Genomic DNA, 15,334 nt, shown 5'->3' on the forward strand with positions numbered 1-15,334 from the left:
GGCAAAACATTTCAACATATTCGGGGTCCTAAGTTTGGGGAGTCTTTTCGAATTCTCTATTTAAAAAAAAGAAAGAAAGAAGAAGAAACGGCAGAAAGTGAGAGAATGTGGGTTTTCTTCGTTTTATTGCTTCTCTGAATATGTTTATAAAAGTGCTGCGACTGCTTTAAGTTTGTTTATTGAAGTGTGCTTTATAAAATGAGTTATAAACCGAAACGATTCGCAGAATTTAAAAAATCACAACTTTAAACGATAAAACTCAAACCACGGAATTAGCCGTGACCTGGGTAGATTGTTTGGAAAGACAATACTTTCTAAATTTGGCTTATAGGCCTACTTTTTTCTAACTTTGTTTATAAACGTTTAGCCTCAATATTTATATAGAAGTTTGTCTTGTGATTTATTTTTCCTGATTTCTACCACGTTTTCAATTAGTTGTGATAAATAAGATTTGATGAATAAATTAACGCACCGTTGCGCATATTTTTTTGATAGTTAACGATGAATGACGGTATTTATTTTCGGGTTTCTTCATAAGATCAATGGGGAAATCAAAAACAAACAAATACGAATAATTTTTTGTTAAATTCTCATTTAATATTGGTCCTGTGTAAATCACAGAGGGCCGTCGCAGATGTCATTCAGACTTAAAACAGACAAATAACTCGTGAGTGCCACGTCACCGATATTTACATGTTATCAGATTAGATTCAGTCCGGCGGATGTCACTTTCAAATGTCTGAGAGCTGCACCGTGCGTCTGTAGCTGTTGATCAGGTGATCCCTCTTGTTGACTGACGGTCTGTCTGTGTGATTTCCAGTCGGGTCGGATTTAGATTTTTGCTTGTATGCGAGCAGCTACTGTTTTGGTTTACGAGCGAGGTGAGAGAGGTGAGGGGTGTCCTCTCCTCTCCTGCTCTCGCTCTCTCTCTCCCTCGCTGTCTGAGCACAGCGACTTTGAACTTGAACTTCGTCTTGCTCATCTTCATAACCTGCGCAATGCATGATGGACACAAGTAATCCTGCGTTTATTTGTTTGGCCCTTGGATTAATTCCCCCCCAAAATTGGCCTGTGGATCCCATCTCCTCGAGTTCAGGGCCTCGCATGGTGCAGGAAACGCAGAGCAGGTTCGAGCTGTGATTCAGTGTTGGACTCAAAGTCACCAGTTTAGATTTCACCATATAATCCCACTTTCTCATTCTCCAATCTGCCTCCAATTCAAGCCAGACATCGATTGTACTTTTTCCTTGCTCTTTATTTCCCTGTTACCCAGAACTAAAGTGACTTGGAGGAAGTTTAAAGTGAGAGATGTGGTTTACAGTCACACACATGTTTGCCATTGAACAGTTAAATGATTTTTTAATCCTAAAGCTGTTCAGGCTTCAGGACAACTCCCATCATTCATCACCTGTCAAATGCGACATGCCAAATTGACGCACAAGAGAGGAATCTGGCAAATACATCTGCAGAAGAAATCCATTGAACATATTCCACACCACTTTAAGTCCACTTCAAATCACTAAAAGTACATATTTTAAGGAATACATTTTCTTATTTATCATTTTAAGTCTCTGTGAAAACGTTCCACTTGAACTTTCTATGTGTCTATTTCCTTATACGGATTTACTGCTTCTCTCGAGTTGCTGCCACCGCCATAGTAAAAGCCTCCTATTTAAAAATATCCATTAACCACCACTTTATTCTGATGAGAACATCGCGTGAAGACTCGGTGGGCTGGAGCGAGGGCTGCACTCGCTAAATGTTTGTTCAAATGCAAACATATTTTAGTCTCATGACTCTGATTTTTTTTCCACATCAGGCGTGAGAAGAGGATAGGCTGAAGAGTGAGTCAGTGGTTGCGTGCGTGTGTGATTGCAGGTGAAGGCGCATTGTGTAAGATCGCGCAAAACACACATTCCTCAAGTCTGTGGGAAAGTCACGAGCATTAACATGTCACAGAGAGGCTTGAGAACATCAGCCTCGCCATGCGACAGGACTTCAAAATCAAGGTCACCTTCACAAATAGAGGAATGAATTGTGTTTTAATCGATTTCTTCTGAGTGAAATTGGACGTAGACCGGTTGAGTGCACATTTGATTTCGTTGTTTTTCCAAATCCGAAAGAAAAGTCACACATTTACGTCTAAATCTATTTTCTTTCATACCTCCTCCTCCTGAAAAATCCCAGTTTGCATTCTGCTCAAACGTTTTAACTCAACATGGCTGCGTCTCCAGCTACTTGTAGTAGTTTCTTGTGACGAGCACGTGGTTTCAGTGGCACTCATGCGACAAACCCACACTGATCCTGCATAAACAGACTGAATGAAAACAGCGGGTTGTTTGTACTTTTGCTTTGTTGCCGTGACTCACTGTGGGATTTCCTGCATGTGCATCATTTCCCTTTAGTATCTCCTCCATCACAACAACAAGCAGGTGCAGACACCGCTCCCCGGTCCGCAGCTCCTCCACACCAGCGAGCCGCCCCACGCACACACTCACTGCTTGTCCCATGTACATACTCGCGACTACACTGCTGGACCAGGAAGTTGTTGTCCTTCAATTCGTTTCCTGTAAATTTTCAGTACATTTATTTGGGGTCTTAACGCAAAGTGGGCTTTTCCGAGTAAAGGCTTTTTAAACAAACGATTTACCTTCATCAAAGGTAGCTAACTTCATCTTAAACATTATATATTACAAAATATAATCTACTTGTTCTACTATTAATTTTAATATGTGTGTGTGTGTGTGTGGAAAAGGAAAAACGTAGATGTAGAAATGTCGCCTATATATGCAGGAAGTAATTAACTAAGATTATATTCAAGAATACAAATTAAGACTTTAGGTAGGAAATGCAAAATAACTTTTTTTTGTGAAAATAAAGAGTAAAGATGTAGAGGATTTAACTGGATCTGCAGTGCAGGAAGTTCATTCTTATCACTTTTTAAGTAACTATAATTATACAATGATTATAAATATATTTCTAAATCCCGGACACGCTCAGAAACACGTTTTAACTAAGTCAAATATTTCCCCTGTCCGTCATACACATGGCGCGTTAAGCTCACAAATATTCATCGCTCGTGTCGTCAACATTTTTGACACATTTAACATTTAGAGAGCCGGGTGTTGTTGCATTTGAATCCAGTTGAGGTGGAAATATTAGCGCACAGGACGCAAACCACGAGATTCAGGAAGAAAGGTGAAGATTGTTGAGACACATTTCACTTCCCAGTTTGAACCAGGCGCCTCGAGCTGCTGGTGCGACTCGAAAAGAGGTAAAAACCACTACACGATCTAAACTTCGCTGTTTGATCACATTCTTTCTGAGAAGGACATTTTTAAAACTAAGCCACAATTTTAGCCTTGAAGGACTTTCTGTTTTCAAACCTGTTTTTTTGGGGAGGGGGGAATCCTCACCTGTCACAGTTCCAAAAAATAAAAAAATCTATTTCAGAACCATGGAAGGATTAAAATGTGTTAAAATGCACCTGCACACATGTGTGATCCCTCTGCGTTTTGCCCGTGTTGTGTGCCAGCGCGTTACTCTTTGGGAGAAGGAGTGAGATGATTCATGATGAACGTGTGTGTCTTTTGTTTTGCTGTCTGGACGGATGGAGCGACCGCCTCTCTTAACTTGAACTTGGACTTCCGACGAGACGCGTCAAACTGTGGATTTATTTCGTCTGTCTGCTCCAGCCTGTGCGCTGCGGCAGGAAAATTAAGTTTTCACTCGGGCTGGATCCCTTTCTGACAACGACGAACCAAAGTTTGGAGCACATTCAGACTGTCAATCACTGACGTTCAGATTATAAGACATGCAGACGGTTCGGCCCATGATAGTGATAAGACTTCACATCAGTGCCACTATTCCGCTTCCTGTAGATATATATTTTAGCTGTTTTTTTTGTATCAAAAACGTTGAATCAAACAATTACGCACAGATATTTGGATTCCGCGTGTAACATATACTTATTATATTATGATGCCGCGCATTTCCAACTTTGTCCATATTCGCACACACAAGTGTATAATCTAAAAGATAACTAAGAAAAAATAATTACTAACGTGTAAAATTGGCACATTTTACATCTAATTATATATTTATTCTCACGTACCGTATCTTCACCACTCGAAGACATCCTGAGAAATTGTTAATATAATACCGGTCCGTGGCTTTTCTCCACATTTCTCTACTTCCCTCTGAAATTTGACAAAACATTTCAGTCCGCATCGAGTAAAGACCCCGCGATATTTTTAATAAGAAGAAGAAAAATCCAAGATATCAAACAGCTGTATGGTGCGTGTTGTGTTTTGTGAATCCAGTCTGGCCTGGCTGCAGCGGCGGTGTGCCAACCTGCCCTCCGGCCAACGGGCGCGGCCCCGCCTGGCCCGCTTTATTTTGCGGTTAACCCACCTCCATCCTGTTCTAGTCTACCTGCTCCGGATGAGGCAAACCCGAGGTAGTTCAGGCCTCACGTGTAATGTGTGTCTATTTGACGCATCGCGTTTCCTCAGCCTTATAACGCACCGCACTGCAGGGCTCTATAATACCAGTGGTGGATATTACACCACTATATTTTGTATAATTCTAAGTGTAATATAGACTCCTACAGCAAACTTCTGAATGATTATGTTAAAGGAAACATCCACAAACAGGAACATAAATATACTGAATTTCAGAGAAGCATCAGACTCGAAACTCGACACTTTCTGTCTCCTTTTATTCACTGTACGTCGTTTTACGAATGCTCCGGCTAATTTCGGCTTTGCTCGGGCACAGTTCAGTGTTGTTGATCTGTTTTTCAAAACAGGAAGGCTTCAGCTCCGGATATGTGTTTTCGTTAGAAGCCCGAAACGTAGAATGTCAATGTTTGGCCTTATTTTTATGTGCTTACGCATTTGCAGCAGGATCTTACGAAAACTGTGGCACAGAGATCTGTGAGTCCGGTTGCGAAAAGGAAGCAAAATGCGCAAAGTATCTATTTACGCAAATTAACGGTTGTGTTTTAAATGTCTCTCTCAGCTCATCGAGTCACGCACCAACACTGCTCTGCCCCCAGTCATGTGTTTTAGACCACGGATTTGAGTTTGCTGGACAATCGCGTGTGTCCCAGCGCCCTGCACTGCTGGCATGGAAGTCCAGTGGTCCTGGCTTTAATGATTATGAACATTTTTCATAGTAAATTAAAGCCAGTCAGGAAGAAACCCAGGCTGAAGTGCTGTTTTAGTTTTGTAGGAATGTTTTCATGACAGAGAACTGCTCTCTCTCTCTCTCTCTCTCTCTCTCTCTCTCTCTCTCTCTCTCTCTCTCTCTCTCTCTCTCTCTCTCTCTCTCTCTCTCTCTCTCTCTCTCTGCTGAACACACACAAACACACATACGCACACTATTCTAAAAGCATGAGGTATTTTTATTTATTTTTTGCAGATTGTAACGTTGCATCAAGATTCCATGCAAAATATGTGCATCGTACCACCCAACTTGCAAATGAACATCAGTTTTGATTTACTTGGAGATTTACGATTCTGCAGTCAGATTTCGATCAATTTAATTAGTTCTAACACTGAGTTGTGATCCAGGGTCCGGTGAAATTACCTGTTGTTTTGCTCTGAATAGAGACATTCTTTGCTCAAAGCTACAACCTGAAGCTGGCTCGAAAACTCGTAAACATAAACCTGATTTCAGCTTGCATGGCGCACGCTCTTACCTGCGAGCTGTCAACACATTCTTGGATCGCCACTGGGCCTCCTCACAGACTTTACACCCAGGGACTCGCATCACTCCTGACACCGGGGAGATTATGGTGCAGAAGTCATTTATTTTTGATGGTATCTACATTAATATTGAAGAGAGACTGAGATTTCTGTTGCCGTGTAATTTCTATTTCTTGGTTCTGTGGCCAGTGGCACGTCCTTAACTCAAGGCAAAGGAAAATGACACGTGATATTTGTGTCCTCTGGGGTTTTCGCCCTTTTCGTCAGTATTTAAGTAAGAGATGGGAGAATCAGAGTAGTGCACTTTAAGATTGTGTTATTCTGCAGGAACTAATCGGCTAATGCGACACGCTGTATACACACACACAATGTGTACGTACATATAAGGGCATATTCTGCTTGACTGCGATCCATTGGCTCCGTCACGTGCACATGAAGTCAGTTCCTGAGAGTGAAAGCCGCAGGTAGGTATAGCGTCTGTGGAGGGATGGAGGTTTTCCCCTCCCCCACAAACATCCGCATCAGTCGGGCTCCCTTCGTCAGACAGGGCCTGTCTGGAGGGACATGTCTGGTTGTCAAGATATTTACAGCAGCACATCATGGCTGCTTGTCAAAGATACTGAGAGTTGTTTTCTGTAAACTGTCTGAAACGAGTGAAACGGCCGTGGTGAATTCATATTTCACACGTACTCACATGCTGATTGTGTTACGCCTTTTAAAAACCGTTTAATTAAATTGGAGAAATAATTGAAATTACAAAAAAATTCCCTATTACTGTTGCTTTGCACCGGAAGTTGTCCGCAGAATGAAAACCACAGATTCCCAGCACGAGGCTTAAAACAAGAATGCGTAAAAAGTGATGTTTATTTTTTGTTAATGTAAAAACACTTTTTTTTCTGTGATGAAAACTTCTGTTTTCATGGCGTCCTTGGTTATAGTTTTAGCATTTAGCCTACATAATAATTTATTTGGTTTAATAATTGTGTTAGCTCAGTATTAGCCTACTAGGAACTGTCACATGATTAATTTAAGATTTACAAATATACATGAACAGACTGTATCAACTATGTCCATTTCCTACTTGAAGTAAACCTTTGGGTAGTATATGGGTTAGATGTATTCAGTTTACAGGTTTAAATGTCGTAGGCTATATTGATTATTAATTAATTGAATTACAAATAACACATTGATTTGGTAGTTTTAATGGTCACATTAAATATAAAGGCAGATAACACTTAGGCCTTGTGAAACGGGAATATGCGTAAAATGTGCAACGGCTAATTTCATCCTTTAATAATCCACCTGTCTACAACCTGCCCTGCGTGACTGAAAGATAATAACAACAAAAGTTAACTATTAATGTTGGACGTCTTTTGGATTTTACTCTTATTATTTTTTGACAGGGCGTGGTGCAGAGGCTGAAGTACCGTCGAATGCTTGTGGTTTTAAAGTGAGGTGCTGATGTAGCAGGACTTTGCGCATTTTGCTTAAGTAAAGAAAGGCACGAGGAGCTTTTAAATTAGATCTTATCGTGCATTTGCTTTCGGCGTAACTGTTTAATACATTTTAGCAAAAGTTCTGAAGAGAAAATACTTTTATTTTTGGATGTGATACAATATTTAAGATGTCATTTTATTACGCAATTTTCCTTTTCCCTGAATCAATCAGTTTTACGCCTCACCTTTGGAGAAAACCACAGTCAGGCCTAATGCGTGATCTAATATTAATGTGACATGAAATCTAACTTATTCACATCTTTTTTATTTTTTATTTAACAACTTCAGCTTTATCTCTGAATCCTCGCAGCTCATTTCTCTAACGCCTCATCCCTGTGTATTCCAATTACGTCTAGTCTGCGTATATTTTGATATACTGTGGAATTCGGGCGAAGTTTACACAAAATGCAGCGAACTTATAATAACACACTGTGATTTGTAAATCACAACCCAAAAAAATGGCCTCATCTCTGGATGTCTGAGCTTTAATGGAAAATATGTTAGTTTGGAATGAGTCGGCGTCCTGTGGCGCAAAAAGCTGTCAAATGCCTGATCCTTGAAATAAAACACAGGGGATAAGGCCTGTTTGGATTCTTCTGCCTCACCACAAACACACAGCAGATATGTTAGAGTAGGGGTCTCTAAATAACAGCTAGTTTGCATGCATACTCTAGTGTGAAGTTCATTCTTGTCTGTCTAGACTCTGATTACGACCCTGTTTGTCTGCGTTTTTTTTACCTTGACCTTGGACTTCCGTGCAGCTGCCATTTGGATGAGCCCATCGTAGTTGTAATTTACTTGAGACAAAAGAACTATAGTGTCTGTCCGAAGGGGAAGGGACAAGGGGTCCGGCTTCCTTTAGAGCACAAATGCTCGACGGTGGCCTGATAATTCCCGAGGCAGCTCAGCGGTGCAAGAAATGTTGATAAACTAGGCACCCTTCGTGGGGCAGCTTGTATCCTGCTTTATGAGTGACTCATGGGACAGGCATCACAGAAAGCCTGGTTTGAAGACACTTTGTGGGGCCAATCCCGTCGGCGATATATCAAACAAAAATACAGTTTTAAATATTGACCCGGAGGTGTATTTGTCTTTTTAAAAAAGTTCTTCAGAGGAGAGGAACGGACGGTTTCCGCAGAAGCTGTGATTGTAAGGCCTGAATGAACTAAAAAAAAAAGTTTGGGATTTTGGGGAAAAGCTCTTGAGTCGGTGTCCTGTCCTTCAAATTTGAAGAGGACGCGAATAAATAGTGGAGCAAGAGTTCCTGAGAGGGAAAAGGTCCGCATCTCTACAATGCTGCATAATAAATAGCCGCAGCTCTGCAGCCTGCATACAGCGGACCCTTGTTCCTATTTTCGCCTGCAACCGTCATCATCCACTTGTATAGTATGAATGGACAGCTCATAGTGAAACGTGACATCACATGGAGTCGTTTAATGCTCACTCTAATCGTCATTTATCGCTTAAAAAAGCATTTTGGGCCTAACACAGAATATTAAGACGGAGCATATCTCTGACCAAACATACTGCGGAAGGTGTGTGTGTGTGTGTGTGTGTGTGTGTGTGTGTGTGTTGTATAAAAAATATAAAGTAGTCAATTCTGGTTGTATGTTCAAATTGAACATAGACTATGTGGGGAAGTTTAACTTGCAAAGACGGTGACTTACCTGCAAATGTCTTTCAACCTCGTCCTGTGGCTGTGCTTCTGCAGCGACATTCAACTTGGCTTATTCTAAAAGTCCCACTTCTGCAAAACACACACACACACACACACACAAACACACACATACACTCCCTTTATCAAATGATCTTTTCTAACCTGACTGATCAAATAAAAAACAATCACATCCTGCCAAAAAGTTTGGCGATAATCTGCTACAATTAGGTTCCATAGTTACCAACTTTACTCTCGTGATAATTATTAGTATAATTCTTTGCTGGAAAATTCTCCACAACCAGGTTTGGGTGAAAGAATCTCACCTCGACATGATTTGATATGTGACCCAGTGGAAGTTATATTCGGCTTTGAAGGAAATGCGTCCTTAAAAAAGAAAAAGGAGTCTAAATAAGATTGGACGGTTTGTATACGCGTACTTGCTTTGGCAACTGTATATTCTCGTTGTGCTGTGTTTCATGATGGAGATTCATTTAACTACGGACCAGGGATTTCAGTTTAATTCACCCTTTTTGTTTATTATTACTTTTAATAATCAAACAAACAACTCATACGGAACATATTGCTCCCAACAAGCAAGTCACACACAAAAGAGGCGCTACAGACTCTTTAGAAGCGAGTTTAGAGGATTTAAATATGATAATGTTCTTTTTATTTTCCATGCACCAAGTGTGTCATGTATCATATGCGATTATATTCTCTGCTGGTCTCGAGTCGGCCAAATTTCACAGGTTGTTTTCGTTTGAGAGTATCCCTTTAAGAGTGCGGGTCTGTGCGATCTAAACCAATGATAAGACTCGATATTCTGCAGGAAGAGACGGTGACATGCAGGGGCAGTGGGTCTTTAAAGGGCTGCTCTGCCCGAACTCACAAGCCCAATCTCATAGGACTCGTTAGCATATCACGTGCCAGATTCCTAATGAAGTGGACACACGAGGGCCCGGTGTGCGCATGCGCCCGGTGTAAAATGTAGTTGGAAATGAGGTGTCCGTCTTGGAGTAGTCGACTTTTAAAAAGCATCGGCAGCCCCTGATATGACGACTTCGCTGGTTCTGCATCCACGCTGGGCGGACACCTTGATGTACGTTTATGAAAAAAGCCCGAATGAAAACAGCCAGAATAAAAGCCAAACAATGGAGGGACTAAGCGGTAATTGCCCTGCGACCCACTGCAGGGACCTGATGTCGCACCCCGCGCTGGGACGACACTCTGGCACCATCGCGACCCACCAGGGCTCCGTCTACTCGGATATTTCCTCTCCGGACGCCGGCCGACAGTGTCCCGCTCCGCAGTCGTCCTCCGGCGCCTCTCTGAGCTACGGCTACCCCTTTGGAAACCCGTATTACGGCTGCAGATTGTCTCACTCGCACAATGTGAACTTGCAGCAGAAGCCCTGCTCGTACCACCCCGCAGAGAAATACGCCGAGCCCAGCACAGCGCTGCCCACGGAGGAACTGTCCAGCAGGGCGAAGGAGTTTGCCTTTTACCCGAGTTTCGCCAGCTCGTATCAGGCTGTCCCTGGATATCTTGACGTGTCGGTGGTGCCTGGTATGAGCCACCCTGAGCCGCGGCACGACGCCCTGATCCCCATGGAGGGCTACCAGCACTGGGCTCTCTCCAATGGCTGGGATGGGCAGGTGTACTGCTCCAAAGAGCAAACACAGTCAGCCCATCTCTGGAAATCACCTTTCCCAGGTAAGGAGAAAAAAGACCACTTCTCTTTTTAAGGGGGCTCTAACCGGCTTAAATCCAGATGTTAGTCTCGTAGTGTTTTGATAGCCACCGTGTGTCACCACGTTATTAAGACTATTTAAATGTAGTCATATAAGTTTATTTTCCTCAGATGTTTTTGCTTAGCATGTGAATTTTATTGTGTTAAAGTGCCAGTGTCAACTTACCAAGAAGTCCAGGGAAACACACAATGTGCTGAATAAATATGCAACTGTCAGTCCCCATGCTACCACTTATCTAATGTCCTTTATGGACAGTGTGTCTTCTCTGTGGCCTCTCACACTCATCAGTTTGCATTTAAACAAATAATCAGCATTTTTCTTAGAAGTCTGCGTTAAACGAGGACTATTCCAAATTGAGGAGCTGTTTTTTTAACAATTGACATTTTAGAGGTTATTCAAAGTTTGAGAAAATTTCCATTTTCTGTCTGAAGGTATTTGCAGTTTTTTTTGTATTCCTCAGTCATATGGTGCGTTTGAGTCAGGGAGAATAGAGAGGGACACCAGTGCAAACCTTTGCCCTCTGCATGACAATATAGTGTTTAGGCTAGCTTACTGTTACTGTGCTGTGTCCATAGTCTTTTGCACACGTCCGGATACATTTTACATGCATATACACACAAACATGCACACATACTCTGCATAATAACACACTAATTTATCAATACACTGCATATCCAGGATCCCCCTTTACTTTATTTACCAGCACACAGCATGCATGATATATCTGATAATGGAGAGGGGCCCGGCCAGTATGCAGTTTAGAGAGTGTTTACTGGATTGCGTCTTTTACCACAAGGGGTTTATTATGTTTGTGAAATCTCAAAGTATTTTTAATTTCCGATCTGGATGTTGTCAGACTCAGACTGAACTGCCCACACACGACCCCCCTCCCCTCTCCCGTCCACCCTCCACCTTTACATTGGAAATACACGAGAGCAAGCCACGCAAGCACGGGCACGCACTCAAATGCGCGCGCACACATGCGCAAAAACACGAGCGCGCAATGTCCATATTCCCTCTCTCACCTCACTAACATACACAGTGTGAGGCGCGAACACACACACACACACACACACACAAGAGATTTGCCCTAAAATAAAAAAATGACAGAACGAATAGAAGCCACTCGGCTCCCCTCGGCCTCACCACACACTTTGGGAGATACAACAACACTAGGGATGTGATGAAGGTAACGTTTGAATGTCCATGGGCCTGAATCAAGAAACCACAACATTATATGCAAATGAACTGTGGAGAAATATTCCCAAACTCTGACTGTAAAATTACACGGGGGTGAAAAGCTTCTTGTCTCACAGCTTGCCACTATTTCTAAAGGTATTGCCTTACTTGTCCTGTCATGTTTCCCATTGGCTGCTCTGCACTCAGCTCCAGTCTTGGCAGAAGGGTGCAATCCCTAAACTTTGCTTCCCCGAACGAATAAGTATCCACTTCCAAAAGTTGTTTTTTTGGGGACTTTTAAAACGATTTATAACGAACACCAGTGGAGAAAAAAATTAGCTCTTAATTCCAATATGTGTGAAATGGTCAAATTTAATTTGAACATGTCAAAGTCCAGATTATTCCAAGTTTAATCTTCTCACTTGCAGTCAGTTTAGTTTCCAGGCTCTTGTTTCTGTTTTCCAGGCGCTGGGGCAGAGTGACCGGCCTCCACATTGAGACTTATTGTATTTTATACTTGTATTTTACCCCACAACCTAATTAAAGGTATCTACCAATGATTGATCCGAGATGCCATAAACAAGATTTGTTGTATGGTTTATCAGATATAGCAACCAGCTGATTAAATATTGACAAACAGGCTGAAGAATAAAAAAAATCAGTGGCCATTGGAAACAATGTAAAGTTCTGCAGGGGCTGAAGAAACGACGTTCTATCCCCTTGTTGTTATATTTTACATTGGTGCTCTCACATTTTTCATTTCTACGTTCATATAAGTCAGGTGCACTACACCTGAGATCCTGACTGCAGCGACAGCACCGTTCAATGTACCCCTGGATGCTCCACCCAACCCCAACCCCTGCACACACACACATAATACACGAAATACGCGGGTTCCACATTGAAAATTATATATATTTTATTTTATGTGTAATAAAGTATTAAAGCGTTACAGTGAGTTTTGACACGTAAAGACGAATCCCAGCTGCATCGCCGCTTTTTGCATGACGTGTAACACTGCGATGCCTTCTGGCGCAAAATCATAATATCTCTCCATTTTTTCCTGTTCTCCCGCAGATGTGGTTCCTCTGCAGCCCGAGGTCAGCAGCTACCGTCGTGGGCGGAAGAAGCGGGTCCCATACACCAAGCTCCAGCTGAAGGAGCTGGAGAAGGAGTATGCAGCCAGCAAATTCATCACCAAAGACAAGCGAAGGCGCATCTCGGCCGGCACCAACCTCTCGGAGCGCCAGGTCACCATCTGGTTCCAGAACCGGCGAGTCAAGGAGAAGAAGTTCGTCAGTAAATCCAAGAGCAATCACATGCACACCACTTGATGAGGCCCGCGACGTCCCAACTGCAACTCGTACCTTCCACAGCACCACGTCATCGTTTTACCTCCTGCGTCGAAAAGTCGTGGCTGAAGAACAGTTTTTTGGCCGAGTGGGGTTGTTTTTTGTTGGTAATTTATCGTCCATCGTCTCCATCGACCACGCCACCACAGCACCCCGCCCCCCCCTCCACCCCAGCCCCCGTTTTCAACTTAGAGATGATGCTCTAAAAACTGTGAAAATATTGAAAATTTCACTTCACGTTTGTTTTATATGAATGTACATATATAAATATATAATATTTAAAATATCTGTATTTCAAAGACAAGTATTGGGTGTTTTTCTTTTCTCCTCTTTTCTTGTTTGTTTCAAACCTTGATCCACGAAAAGGACTGATGGCATTTCTGAGACTTGCAACTGGCGGATCGACGAACAGGACCTGGCTCCTTTTTGGTGTCATTTTTTGAATGACTATCGCCGAGTGGACAAGAACAGTTTCGTGGCGTCATGACACGTTGAACTTGCGACTTAAAAAAAAAAAAAAAACTTCAACAAACGAAGAACAAGCTCACAGAGATCACCTCGAGAGAGACGATGATTTTACTCTGTTCATTCTTTCCCGAATTTCAAAAGATTCTGTTCCTCTGTGTGGGATTTCATTCTTTTAAAGCCTGGGGTAGCACAGAGACTGCTATGTTGTTAATCTGTATAGTGCAATGCCTTTATTATTTAATTCATATTATCTAGTATGGCAGAGCTGTAAACTGGAATATCCCATGACCAGTGTTGTTTTCTCCTTTATATCAGTGAAGGATTCTGTCATGCAACTGGAATGATTGTAAACCATTAAAAGTCAGTGAGTATTACACATAAATGCACAATCGTTTATTTTTTATTTTGTATTTCTGTCTTTGTTAGCGTAGCTTTGGAGCTGATCACACGCCTTGTACGAAGCCTGTAATTTCTACTTGCGTGCAGTATGTGACCTGTATTGTGCTGTTGAATTGCGTCCTGGTAACGTGTTTCATAAATAAATGATGATTATGAAAATGCTCGAATATTCAATCCACCGTTCTGCTTGCAGCACTTTCCCTGTCGTCTCAAATTACACCGGTGTTATTAGGCCTCCTCAGCCTGACGCCATATCTACAACCATAACCTCAGCAGCGGATGAACGAGTGCAGGTTTGATGTCGCACAGGACTTGATGAGGACATATTCATATAATCCTGAGGCCTTGTTAATGGCAACAAGGGGAGACACAGTGATCACGCACGTTCAGTGCATTTTCTGACATTTGCAAACATGAATCATGATATTTGGACTTATTCCTATTTCCGCTAGAGAGCGAATCCGGCTTGCGGGGTCTGATTTGGAGAAATCGCAGGTTTGCGTGTGTGGAAAAGACGCTCATCGTGTCCAAATGCACCCCACCCCACCCCTCCCAACTTCCGCATTTTTAATCAAAGTTGATGCCAAAGCTGTTTTACCTGTCACTTTGGCACAAGTTCAACTGGCAGACTCCTCATGAGCAAAGAGTCTGAAAGTGAATCAGGGGATGAGAGCCTCGCCTCATGTCCTCGCTTACCACAGATTGTTGTCTGTCCTACTTTCACTAAGAACACATCTGTTGTTGTCTGATAAACAAATAAAAGCCGCACCCTGCGAGAATGTGATCAATTAATTTCCTTCCACCACACAGTCCAGTGGATTGGAAGCATTTGGTCGGATCGTGCTCTGTGAAGGTTTTTACAGTACATGATTGAATTAAAAAGGAAAAGACCAAACTTGGGTGAATGTATGTTTTGCGGTGGTGCGTCGTGAAGACACGCGCTTTGGTTAAATCTTGTGGACACTGAGTGTGTAAGAAGAATAAAACAGCCCAGGTGAGGTTTACACTGAACTTGAGGCGCCACCTATCTCTGTCGCCTATATGAACTTGTAATTCCATCAACATATACACACAATAATGTAGAGAATAAACATGCGCTCACAATATGCGTAAATATCAGTCAAGTGCGTGTAGTTTTCCTCACAAACGTGTTTTCTTAGACAGTTTGTGGGTTCGGAAGCTTTTCTTTTCATACGGGCGTATATAAATATATATAAAGTTCCCAGTGCCTCTAACGTTGGAATACTTCAGTCCCAGTTATGAAAATAATAATAAAGAGTACAAATATTTAGCCACGCTTTTTCCCCAAGAGTCGTGGAAC

General features: G+C 42.2%; 1 protein-coding gene across 1 annotated transcript; it reads left to right on the plus strand.

Annotated features, from left to right (window-relative positions):
• The first annotated feature begins 9,916 nt into the window (after window positions 1–9,916).
• Window positions 9,917–13,128, plus strand: hoxc13a (homeobox C13a). Its single transcript, XM_062392281.1, has 2 exons — window positions 9,917–10,577; window positions 12,872–13,128. Exons 1-2 carry the CDS (start codon window positions 9,917–9,919, stop codon window positions 13,126–13,128), a joined length of 918 nt encoding a protein of 305 aa, XP_062248265.1.
• Window positions 13,129–15,334: the final 2,206 nt, after the last annotated feature.

The sequence above is a fragment of the Platichthys flesus genome, chromosome 7 (genome assembly GCF_949316205.1).
Source record: "Platichthys flesus chromosome 7, fPlaFle2.1, whole genome shotgun sequence".
Classification (NCBI taxonomy): domain Eukaryota; kingdom Metazoa; phylum Chordata; class Actinopteri; order Pleuronectiformes; family Pleuronectidae; genus Platichthys; species Platichthys flesus.

Excerpts from the sequence above, each read along its gene's own strand:
- hoxc13a (XM_062392281.1), top strand. The coding sequence starts at position 9,917 with ATGACGACTTCGCTGGTTCTGCATCCACGCTGGGCGGACACCTTGATG. Across the intron at positions 10,578-12,871 it reads CTGGAAATCACCTTTCCCAG|ATGTGGTTCCTCTGCAGCCC; the intron begins GTAAGGAGAAAA and ends GTTCTCCCGCAG.